Raw genomic sequence first — 13,389 nt, forward strand, 5'->3', positions numbered from 1 at the left:
AGGAAAATCTATTACATTATTTGATATGCATGCATCTCATATTTTTCCACTGCTTTCGCATACTCAAGCAAAACGTACACTACGCAAGAATACTAAATCATATCTCATTTGGGTGAATGAATTGCATGCAAAGGAAAATAATATGCACCCTAGGCATAAGGAATTTCTTGCATATTTTAAGGACTGTTTTGCAGAAGACCTACCACCAGGTTTACCTCCATCACGTCCAGAAGACCATAAGATTGACCTAATACCTGGCACACAACCACCTTGCAAAGCCCCATATAGGCACAATCAAATAGAGCAAAAAGAAATCCAGAGTCAAGTTGAAGAATTACTAAATAGAGGTTTAATTCGACCTAGCAGTTCTCCATTCGGTGCACCTGTGCTCTTAGTCAAGAAAAAGAATAATACTTATCGGATGTGTATTGACTACCGAGCATTAAATAAGATCATTGTAAAGAATAGGTATCGTATACCTAGAGTTGATGACCTTATGGACAAACTGCAAGGATCTTCTATATTTAGTAAAATTGACCTTAAGTTTGGATATCATCAGGTGAGGCTAGATAGATCCGACATATTTAAGACTGCATTCAGGACACAGTTTGGCCATTACGAATTCTTAGTCATGCCATTTGGATTAACTAATGCACCTGCCACTTTCAGTAGAATGATGAATCGTATTTTTCTAAAATATCAATATTGTGTGATTGTTTTCTTTGATGATATTTTAGTGTTCAGTCAAAGTGAAAAAGAGCATTATGAGCATTTATCATTAGTTTTTCAGTTACTGAAAGAAAATCAATTGTTTGCAAATCCTGACAAGAGTGAATTCTTTAAAACAGAAATAGAATATCTAGGTCATATTGTATCAAAAGAAGGAATAAAAGTTGATCCTAAGAAAATTGATGCAATATTGCATTGGCCTGTTCCTAAAAATGTACATGAATTACGCTCATTCCTTGGTCTTGCTAGTTTCTATAGGAAGTTTGTACGTAATTTTTCATTACTTGCTTTACCATTGACCAAACTTCTTAAGAAAGGCATTGTTTACCAATGGACTGAAAATCAGCAAAAATCCTTTGACTTACTCAAACGTGCATTAACCAATGCCCCTGTTCTACAATTGCCTGACTTTAACAGACTATTCTTTTTAGTTGTGACCGATGCTAGCGGATCAGGAATAGGAGCCGTATTAATGCAAGACAACCATCCAATAGCATATTCTAGTTCTAAGCTGAAACCCTCTGAGCTCAAATATTCCACTTATGACAAGGAACTCTTAGCAGTTGTACAAGCATTAAAACAATGGAAGCATTATTTAATGGGTTCAGAATTCATGATAAAGACCGACCAGCAAAGCATTAGACATCTACTTAGCCAACCCCAAATTTCTGACCGTCATATCAAATGGGCTTCATTCATTCAAAGTTTCCATCCTATCATTCAATACCAACCTGGAAAAGAAAATGTAGTTGCTGATGCATTGAATAGAAGACCTGCAATTCATAACATTTCTATCATATCTTTTGATTCTTTGATTGCCATGAAAGACACATATCACCAGGATATTACTTTTCATTCTGATTGGCAAAAATTAGTTCAAAATAATTTCATTCCTGTTGATTCATTGTCATATAATGATGGATTTATGTTCTTTGAAAAGAGACTGTGTGTTACTATTCCATTCCGATCTTTTGTTTTGAATGAAATTCATTGTCCCCCATATCAAGGTCATAGAGGTATCATTTCTACATTACGCATGTTAACTGAAGATTTTTATTGGCCGCATATGGATGCAGATGTATCTAATTTCGTTTCTAAATGTTTGATTTATCAAAGAATAAAGAGACATCATGGTAAACAGTATGGGTTATTAATGCCTTTGTCTATTCCATCTAAACCTTGGGAACATATATCTATGGATTTCATTACTGGCTTACCAAATACTAAATCTAACCATGACATGATTTGGACAATTGTAGATAGATTTAGTAAGCAAGCATATTTCATTGCATGTAAGAAAACTTTAATAGCATCACAAGCAGCACAGTTATTTTTTAAAACTATTTTTACTAACCATGGATTGCCGAAAGTGATTATTTCAGATCGAGATTCTAGATTTTGTAATAATTTTTGGATTACACTGTTTGCAAATCTAGGCACAAAGATTGATTTCTCATCTGCATTTCATCCAGAAACAAATGGACAAACAGAAGCCACAAATAGCACCATTTTAGATCTTTTACGTGCATACACTATCTCTAAACCTCAGACTTGGGATACTCATTTACATCTATTACAGTTTGCATATAACAATACACCGCACACATCTACAAAGAAAGCACCTTTTGAAGTTATTTATGGATATAGATTATCTACCCCTATTGCATCTTTGTCTAATAGAATTCAGAGCGCTGATGATATTGCTATTATGCATAACACTATTTTTGATGAGGTAAAGGATATGATTGCTAAAGCCCAACAATCATATACCAAACAAGCCAACAAGAAAAGACAAGCCATGAATTTCAAAGTTGATGATTATGTTTGGCTTAGAATAGAAAAGCGTAGACTGCAAAGTGTAGATAGACATCCAGTTGTCAAATTAGCTCCTAGATTCTACGGACCATTTAGAATCATTCATAAGATTAACGACAATGCATTCAAGTTAGAACTGCTATCTCATTGGAAAATTCATAATACATTTCATATTAGTTTATTGAGACCATTTAGAGGCCAATTACCTATCCACCCTATATATGAAAACCCACCTTTACTAGAAGAAGAAACTGAAATACTTGAACCAGAAGCCATTATAGACACTGACTACATGACCACTAGAACTGGCCGAAGGTATTCTAGATATCTAGTAAAATTTAAGAACCATCCTGTAGAGGAAGCACAATGGATGCACGCTAGAGACTCAAATGCTTTCCCCACTCTGTTAGCTCCACATTGAGCTAATAGCAATTGAGGTCAATTGCTATCCCACCCCGGGGGTATGATGCCAGGAGGCATATTCCACGGTGGATTCCGTGAGGTTTTACGGTGGATTCCGTAAACTTAGATGACCGGGGCTCATACGCAAAGAGGATTCTTTGTGCGAGAAGTTGATGGGGACGCCTGTCCTTTTCGGGCGTTTCATTAATTTAGTGTGTACATGGGTGATTCCATAGCGGGTGATTCCGCAAAATGCATATTAAATTAATAAACGTTTATGAGTTTAGAGTGCGCACTCGTAATAAATTAAGGTTAGGATTTATTTCTAACCAGTTGATTTATTTATGTAGCTGAAGACTGCTAGGTATTCACTTTTGTCGGTTTAATTGTGTTATTTTACTAACGATTGTGAATGCTTCAGTTGATGTGTAGAGATAGCAGCAGTGGCGGAGGAAAGCATTGGAGTCTAGCGGGTATTCGACATTTGGACTATATTTTGATAGGCGCCACGCCTATATTTTGTTATGTCTATAGAGACATCGATTATTTATTATTATTTTGTATGCGCTTATGCGCCTGGATATGTTATTTCTATTTGGACATTGAGATTGGGCGTGCCAGACACTATGGGCACCGTCCATTAGCTTTATTTTACTATTTTTATAGAAAGCAAACTCAAAAGCTAAAAGCTTGTCATATTTTTGTAATTGGGCTATTATTGAGCATGAAGATTGGAAATATACATAAAATACATGCTTTGTGAAGCGCTCACACAAGGCATGGGGGAGATTGAACCCAATTTGTCTCTTGCCTCTTGTCGTGCTTGCTTTTACATGGGTTTTTGTGCCAAAAAGTAGAGTACTTTGTTCTTGGGGACCTTCCGGGATTCACCACGTGAGCTATCTGCGACCGATCTGCGCACCACGACTAGTGGGAGTTGGTTAAAGGTTCACTCTGGACCTTTAAGTGGGAGGTTGTTGGGATGTAAAGGTCCTTTATTCACCTCCGTGTATTTTACACGTGTATTGTTATGTTGTACATGTGAATGCACCCTTATGGGCCCTCAGTATAAATACATTTTATTCTTTGTATACCAACACATTGTTGGTACGCCCAAATCGATTCGTCACTCTTACTCTCACTCTCACTCACCTGCTCACTTCCTCTGCTGCAAATCTTCATGCTTCCGCTACCCGCGCACTCCAACAGAGCAGCAAATCATGATAATATTTTTTTTAAAAATTGGGCAAATTTTTTTATTCCCTCCTTCCCCCAGCCGACTATCGAGCTGGGGGAGAGGGAGGGAAGGGTGGACACTAAGCTCCTTGCTAGAGCTTGAAGGGGGAGAGACCCATGCGCATCGACTATTTAAATCGGGGCTGTCAGAAAGCTCAAGGACGGAGGCTAAGGTTGTAAGTCGTGAGGGGAGCCATTATACTGTCAAAATCTGATAGAGAGGGAGAAGCCAGTCGACGCTGCCGTGGAGCCATCAGGCCCCGCTACCGTAGAAGGAGAGGGCGGACGCAAGAAGCCACCACCCTATGCTGCATTATCACTGGGGGGCTGGGAGAGGGCTGTGAGCCGCAGCAGCGCCACCCCCACTGCAGCTCGCCTGTCCGTCGGCACACCGCCACAATCACTCCTGGCCGTCGTAACGCCACCTGGAAGTCGTTCCCCCCCCCCCCCCCCCCACGTGCCCTTTGTGAAGCTTTTGGAAGCCCTTGGGGCTTCCTAAGCCCTTGGGGCTTCCTAAGCCCCCCCTCCTGTGGCCTTTAAGACTATATCCCCCCCCCCAAATTTCCCCCTTAGGGCTCTATAAGCCCCCTTTCCCCCCCGACTTTTGCCGTGAAGGGCCCTCATATGGACTCTTAAGTTTTTTTTTACCTACCCTCGCAATAATTCCCTCCTAAGGGCTCCCTTAGACCCCTTTTTCCCCCCTAATTTGCCATTGAAGGACCTTTAAGTGGTCCTTAAGCCCCTTTTCTCCCCCATGCAAAAATCCCTTCTTTAGGCCCTTCCATACCCTCTATTTTTCCCCCACACAAAAAGAAAAGACCCTCTTTAAGGCCCACACAAAAATCCACTATTAAGGGTCTTTGACACCTTTTTTCCACCATACAAAAGCCCTCGTAAGGGTCTTCTACACCTTTTATTCTCCCTTTTTCTATGGGTTTTTAAAAGGACCATTAAGCCTTTCCCGTAGCTTTAATGGGCCTTACTCGAGGAGGATTTTGAAACACCCCCTTCCCGGGTTTTAAATCCTTTCCGTGGTTTCTCCCCTCCTCCAAAAGTATCCCTTCAAATAGCTTCTACGAAAGGAAGGAACAGAAGACTCATAAAGGACGATGGTATTTCAAAAGGGAGTTCGCAAAGCCGCATCCAAGATGGAAAGGCTGCATTCGCGATGGCTCCTAAGAAAGCCCAAGGCACAGCCGCAGGAGGATCGTCTCCTAGCATCCACGTGGACATCTCACCCCAAGTCCAGGTTTTCCTTCCTAATTTTTATTTTTACGTTGTTATAATTTTACGTGCATGGATGATTTTTTTTTGAGATAGGGTGCATTTTCCGTCTTAAATATTTTGGTTAGTTTAAAAGAATTAGCTTACGACGGACAAGTTCGGTCATTAGTATTTCCAATCATTCGAACAAAAATAAAGTGAGCAGAAAATTGATATGCATTTCTAGCAAGTAATTTTTGTGCATTTCAATGAACTGAACTTAGATTAATGTCCATATTTGCAAAACGGAATTAAGATAGTGCACTCCGTTTAGGCATGAAAGTATAAATTGCATGTCGCATTATTAGGACATATCTTCTTCGCAACAAGTCATTATGGAAAGTGCTAGGAATCCATAGGAAAGTGCAAGGCATGAAATGATTCTTAAGTTGAATAACTCTAGTCAATTGGTATAAATATCGTTTTTCAACTACATAATTATTAAAAAAGGTTGCATGTTTTAACATGAATCTTGTTCGTAAGTTATAGGATGATTAATTGGAATTAAGCTATAACCTAACCCATGCTTGATCTTAAACCGGAAAGTTAGGATTTGAAAATCAACTTACGCATAGATAATAAGTCATGTGGTTATGGAAATAATAGCGTAATTATCTTCAAAAGTAGATAGGTTAAATTGGCATAAACCTAAACACCTAAACCCGCGGAGTACTCGTTTTAGAAAGAGTTAATTCAATTCCAAAGAACTCACTAGGATTTAATACGTGACAGCAGAACATACTTGAGAATGTAGGGACAGCAAAACATACTTGAGAAGTGATCTAGGGTTTGTCCCTAGGAGTCTTTTGCTAAAAAGATGAAACTTGGAACCCTAGGACTGACAATGTCAGCCTAATGTAATCAGGAACAGATTGTTTCGTGACTCCATTTGATGGGTAGAATAGTCCCATAGTTCGATGCGACACTTGTATAAGTGTAGAGTCATATGATCTTGTGATTGGATCACAAGGGAATGGCCAATTCTCGGAATGAGGTTGGCAGATTCTTACGCAAGTTATCTTGCAAGAGGATGAATAATCGTCCTAATATAGTATCTTTCTAGGGTAAAGATAATTGCTTGGAAGCAAATGACAAGCTAATAAATTGGAATAACATATGAACTTAAGGTATTGATCAAGTCGGGTTAATAGGGTACGCCCTAACCCAGGATATAAGGAATCTTGCTAAGTCACAAGTCATCCCGGATCGAGTGCTGGATGCATTCGAAAGAAAGGATTCACTCCTTAGCAATTGACCAACAATAAACGACCAATGGAAATGTTTGTGCTCGTTACAGATTTAAGAGCACTGTTTTGCTTTGTTTGATCAATGAATTAAAAGGATAAATGGATATCTAATACTTCAGGTTGAAGGCCTGAAGAGAGAGGCAGCTTCAGTTACCCCCAACTGCCTGCCTGACCCTAACGAAGAGAGTTGTTAACCGCGCTGGGAAGGTGGACCGAACCCGCCGCGAGAGGTCTCTCCATTAAGCGCTACTTAGAGCAGGAGGACGCTTGGGTGCCAGGGGGGCTCTGGCCGTAAATCCCTCGCCTTCCGGGCCCTGCACAAGAGGCTAACATGACTCGAGAGTGGATCTAGAGGCCCGCATACTAGTCTACGGGCGGAAACTTGGATTAATGATCCTTGTGGATTGCTGGATAGCCTTCGGGCGGATTATGGATAAGTCTACGGGCTGGACTTTATGTATTTCAAAGATAAATATGATAACCTGTTAAAAAGGAACGTGTTTGACATTGCTTTTCTATGTCAAGTGCTATGATTACGTGAAGGAACCAGTGCCTAACGGGCTAATTAAGGAAGCTGATTAATACATGTCCAACTAAATGTGTTAGGTAATTAAATAATTAAAACAACCTGAGGAAAGTGCGATGGATGTGGCCATAGGTCCGTCCTACGGATAGGTAGTCCCGGTTGGCCGGGAACTTTCCTCAAATCACGATGAACAGTCAGGAGATCGTCAAAGAACACGATCAACAAAAGCGTTGACCTAAAGTTATAATTGATCCCGATTTACGCTATTTTAGGGGAACGGAATGGGACTATGCCTTATGGCAGAGAGGTTGAGCTTCGCATCCCTCTCGTTTCCCATTCTCCTTGAACCAAGTGCAGCATGAATCCGCTTCGAACCTGGCGTTTCTGCGTAAAGTAGTTCGCTTGGGTTCGACGTTAGTTGCCGTTAGGAAATGACCAATAGGGAAAACCCTAATTCAGGTCGATCCTAAGTGGGAACGGCCGGAATACTTCCGCTACGTGGCAGACGCGGAGAGTCCTAGATCGCAAAACCCGTAACATTCCATGGAAGTGCCGGGTAGAGCCTTCTAGATATCCTTTTCGATGGACTGCTAAGACGTGTCCTAAAGATAATAGGTGGACACATTACAAGTCGTTGAGGACAAGTCTGTTGATCTTGTCAAGATCTCGACTGACCAAAATCCTGCAGATCTGCTCACGAAAAGCCTCTCTATAGAGCACTTTGCCTTCCTCAGGAGGTTGATGGGCGTGGGATGAGATGACATCTTTTCTCATCCTGTTGTACATGTGTACATGTTTTACTGTCTTTTTTATTTTTCTTTTCACTTCTCACTGGAGCAAATTCGCCTTTAAGTGGGAGGTAGTTGGGGGTAAAGGCGCCTCCGTCTAGCCGCCCGTGTATTACTAAACTGGCAGTCTCCACCACTGCACATTGCAAGTGGCGGGCGCCCATCACCGTCACTTTATTCTTTATTCTTTTAGTGACAATTTGAATAAAGGAAGGCCCAGTCACACATTGTGACTGTTGGAGTTCCCATTTCTTGTCTCTCTCTTTCTTGCTCTTGCTCTCCCGCCATAGCTCTCGAGTGCAAGCTTCGATCCTTCTCACCTTTCATTTTGACTGGGGCTACCTCAGTGTGTCCCTACATTGTTTTGCCCACAGAGGTAAGCAAGTCCACATTAGGCAAGTGATAGGGTGCAACAGTCAATAGAGTAGAAGCTCAATATGGATCATTGAACGCAATGATTTGTGGCAATTAGAGGCAAGTAAAGGAATATGACAACACAAGGTGCAATTGCCAAGAGAAGAATAGAGCTGGCATGAGCGCAATGGCTCGGGGTAGCAGTCGGCCAAGGTGTGGGGCTTAATCGCAATGGCTACATGGAAGACAATCGCAAGTGATGGCGATGGCGAAGAAGGTACTTTGCTTTGATACCACTCTTGGCCCCGGCATGGAGTAATTGTGCAATTAATTTAATGGAAAATGAATGAGAATGGAAGAATTTATTAATGCACAACAATACTTGATCACGAATGAGAAGTAATGAATTAATGAGAGAGAGAGAGAGAGAGAAAGTAAAATGCTCTAGGCGATCACACTAAATAATGCCACATACTTGTGCAAAATGAGGCACGAAGTGTCTTTAAATAATAAAATATAAAACCCTAACGGCTTAACCATCATAGGAAACCCTAACCCTAGTGTCACTTAGTGTTAGTGTCACTAGTGCTAGGACAGTAGGGGCAACAACTACATTTAATGACAATTTAAATGCCTAGGGAGCCTAGATCATGGATCAAAGGGTATCAACGTATAGCCCACGAGATGGCCTACACTAGCGTCAGTGATTTCATCATTGTCTATCACAAGGACTGTTGGACCCTACCTTTTTGCAGCCTGGCTCCTCCTCCATTACCTAGCGTCACTCTTCTATCACAGAGACTAATGGGACCTACGTTTTTGCAAGCCAGCTCATCCTCCATCATCTGGCGTCATCATTATCCACCTACCATCAGTGTCTGGGCTACTCTCCCTGGGTTTGACAACTCCGACACTCTAGGATTTGCGTTTTGCTACCCAGGTCACTCCCCAGCATCAGAGGACTGTGTTTCGCTCCCTTAACGATTGGTGATCATCTTCCACATCTCCGACGGCATTAGAGGACTGTGGTTTGCTCCCTCGATAGCTGTCCTTCACCATCCAGTGATGATTACTTGGATAGCCAACTACCTGGAGGACTACATTTCACTCCCTTCACTGTGCAAATTCCCACAGGTGTTGCCGCCTCATTCAAACAAGACAGTGCAGTTACCTTCTAAGCGTCGGCTCTGTTGTATCAGCTTTTCTTCTCATAGCATGATTCAATGCATCATCACCATGTTCTTGTGTTTCTGAGATTCTTTTCTCTCTCAATGTTTGCCGTGCACACTCTATGTTACTTCCCACAAACCCTACTGTCTCTCTACACTATCGCTTATTTTGACATCGTATCAGAACATACCTATTATTTTGACAAGAAGGAGATGCCCCACACGAGCATATCACAGGATAGAGTGCTACTCACTTGCTAGGATCTGAAAGTACATAGTGCACGGGTGGCATTCTCGGACAAGAAAAGCACCATGATGTAAAACAATACACATCTAGGTAGTTGAAGATGGCCTAAAACCTAGGTGTGGATCATAAACAATGTAAGCTAAAATCAGATGCCCTATGGTGGGTCTAAAGAAAGGCTCTAAACACAATGTAGAAGAATCTAAATGTGTACTTGAATGGGAGGGAAGGGCAAGAATTGTGGATGTGAAGCACTAAACTCACACCCAAATGAAGCATGACAGCAGGTGACAGCATTTTGCCTTTTGGTATTGATCAGGAACAGATACCGGCATATTTCCAGCCCTGGGCAGCAGCAATAGCTAATTAGGCTGGGTGGCAATTGGCAACTGCTGGTTAGAACCATTTCTGGCAATAGAAACGTAAAATTTCTCTCTCCAGTTCTTGCATGATATTCCCTCAACATTTTCTAACACTTGGTAAAGGTCAGCAATGATCTACTGCTGTCAAATCCTAATTTACAGCAACAGAAATTAGGGTTTATCGGCCACCTTGGGAACCATGCTCATTAATTGAAGACCTGAGTAGCAGAGTAACATCTGTAACTGAAGAAATTGCAGCTCATCCGAAGGGTTTCACCATCCCCATTTGATTTGGCCCGCATGCAAGAGCCCAAGGGTCAACTGTGCCCAACCTTCAGTCAAATCAAGAGAAATTTTAATTTTGGGTGTTGCTAGTCATTTGTGATAACCAATCGTATTGGGATTTGAAGAGAGATCAGCATATATCTCCACGTACTCTAAACTAGAGCAATACAAGTTAAAGAAATGCTGCAAGGGGCGCCAATTGTTGGGGCCAATAGGGTGGGCTGTCCAAGATTAATTGGTAAAGCATTAAATTTCAGATTTGTGAATTTATTGCTCCTTGTAAATTGTGTTAAATCAAGTCATCTACCACCCTATCCGAGAAGGAAGGCTGGTTTCAAAGCAAAATGAGGGAAAGTGTTAGAGAGATGTCATGACTCATCCTTCCAGAATAGATCTTGAGTACAGCAAAACCACCAAGAAGGATGTCAGTGCCATATTTTGGAGCTGAGTCAAGGGCCAATCAATGCAATGAATCTGATGTAGAGAGAAGAGGACAGCCCTGCATGCCACCTCTGATTCCAGCTTTTGGTATCTCTTGTAGCTAGCACCAGTCCTACTACCCAATATTCATTCATTGTAATTCATATCTGGCTTGTGCAAAGGATATTGTACTCACCCTTCCATTTTCATTCATTTCATTTTGGGCATTCGTTTGTAATTGCACAGTTGATACTCTTTTTGCAATGTTAGCCCTATGGAGAAACAGTAGGGTTTACAGGGACAAACACTTAGTGTGTACAGCAAATACAAAGACAAAGAGCTCAAAAACTCAAGGTATGAAAATAATGAATCATGTAGGATGATGATACAATGGAGCCTCAGGGTTCCATGTCTCATAGACCAGTATAAAGTGAGCAGAAATAAGTCAGTAACATCGGACAAGACCCGACAACAATTGTGATTTCTTGATTGACCAGGCATCAACACCTGAAAAGGGATCTGCACTGGAAGGGAGCAAAATGCAGTCCTTCGGGCAAAGAGGTTGATGACGAAGATCAAAGCAGCTCAAGATGAACTATGGTAATTTGATGATGAAGGGCAGCTGCAGGTGATGGATACTCTGAGAAGGGAGAAAAACGCAATCCTTTGGGCAAAGAGGTTGATGGCGAAGGTCAAAGCTGCTTATGATGAACAATGGCAGTTTGATGCTGAAGGGCAGCTATAGATGACGGATGCCAGCTCGAAAAGACAAATGCTGATGAGGAAGATCTCCAATAGGCAGCCAACGAATGCTGAATGAATTCGGCTGCAGTGGATGATCAGACTACTGCAAGACACAATGATTGCTGATGATGATGGACTCCAGCATATAGGCAACAAAGGCTTAGTGAAGACTGCTGCAAAAGACCAGAGAGCTGCAAAACGCAGGAGATGCTGCTGATGAAGAGGCTCCAATAAGGGGCAGCTCCAACAAGACTGCTGGGCTGCTAATTTTTGTGTAAACACAACCTGCCATGAGACGACAGCAGATGCAGCAACCTCCCATTCTGTAAACCGCAAAGTCTGGATGCAGCAAACTAGCCACAATAATCGACACTGATGTCACCAACACTCCAGTTGATGACAATGATCGACACTGATGTTGCCAACACTCCAGTTGATGCAGCAAACTAGTCACAATGATTGACACTGATGTCGCCAACACTCAGTTGATGACAGCAGAAGGTAAGATTGTTGAATGGCCTGTTTGAGGGCAAATCACGGCAGTGGAAGGAGTGAGGAACAAGTCAACAGCTGATGAAGATAGTATGATTGAAGAACAATGCTGGAATGAGAGTGGGTAATCTGATCTGAAGAGGAATGAGTGGGAGAGAGGATGAATGTGCACAATATGCGCTTTTATAGGAGATTTTGGTGTGTTTGCCCTACCATGTAAAGTATAGGCAATAAATAGAAATAAAAGCCTTTTTGGGGCTGTTAATGAGGGGCACAATTAGGCATTAATGCACTACAATTAATTTTCAATGCATGCCATTATTTTGGTTGCTCAACAAGCCCCTATTCTCACAACAAGCCCATGTCACAAGCTAAAGCCTAAATGGAATCCTTGTCTAGTCAGTCAGTCTATAAATGCAACCAACCGGAAGGACCCTACAAACCTCAAACAATGGTATGAAGTTCAAGACTGGTGTTCAAATTAGAAACAGGACAATCCAAGATCTCAGTAATTGATAGCACAAGGGAGATGAAAATATTGTCCGAGTGCTGATTTGTTTTCTTACACGATAATCATAAGGAAAACACCCAAAGGCCTTGACCTAGTCCAAATTTAAGTGTTCCATTGCAATTCAACTTGTCAATCATGCAACACATATATGATACATCTGATACAAAGCACGCCCAAACTTCATGCAAATTGTCATGCTTGGTACCAATACACCATGTGTCTAAATGTGTAGTACAGAGCAAAGATAACATACCTGAAGGAGATGAATTGATCTTGCATTGGACATTATAATCACCAGCTTTCCAAAATCTCCTACACATTTGCTTTTGGTGAATGATAGCAGAAGAAGTGCTTGGAAAAGGACTGCTACACATGAGATTATTGTGTGGAATAGTTTGTGAGTCTTGTGCAACATAGCTTGCTCTTCCATCCAAAACATCTGCACAGTTATTGAATAAGCCTGGTTTCTGAGGAAAAGCATCATAAGCCCTACATTGTGGACGGTTACCAGATACACTGTGGGGACAGTAAGCTTCTCCAACTTGGGGAGGCTTAGAATGCTCCTGCTTGGAAAACCATTCTCCTTGAAATTTTAACCTTTCCTGCTCATCAAGTTTGAGCTGAGCAGAGAAAGGTAAACTAGGACCAAGCCCATTTTCCACTGGTCTTTTAGGATTGGGTGTCTCATCATCGTCACTGCAAAGGTCTATCACATCGGTGCATGCACTCTCAATCGGCATTCTCACTGCATAAAACAAAACATGACAACGGTAGTGGACAAATTGTCTGCTGCTGTGAATGC

The 13,389-nt window shown here is 41.6% G+C and overlaps 1 protein-coding gene across 4 annotated transcripts in view; it reads right to left on the minus strand.

Moving 5' to 3' along the window:
* Positions 1-13,389, minus strand: part of LOC148014816 (protein MICRORCHIDIA 2-like) — a 139,089-nt gene that overhangs the window by 124,809 nt on the left and 891 nt on the right. For 3 of the 4 annotated variants that reach the window (XM_087665005.1, XM_087665003.1, XM_087665002.1), the window contains exon 2: positions 12,841-13,332. In XM_087665005.1, coding sequence (XP_087521131.1) covers positions 12,841-13,327 — 487 coding nt within the window. In that variant the 5' untranslated portion in view covers positions 13,328-13,332. The remainder of the gene's footprint in view (positions 1-12,840; positions 13,333-13,389) is intronic. The other variant, XM_087665004.1, reaches the window with a different exon arrangement.

The sequence above is a fragment of the Lygodium microphyllum genome, chromosome 24 (assembly GCF_053477565.2).
Source record: "Lygodium microphyllum isolate KBCC chromosome 24, Lygodium_microphyllum_v1.1.10, whole genome shotgun sequence".
Lineage (NCBI taxonomy): Eukaryota > Viridiplantae > Streptophyta > Polypodiopsida > Schizaeales > Lygodiaceae > Lygodium > Lygodium microphyllum.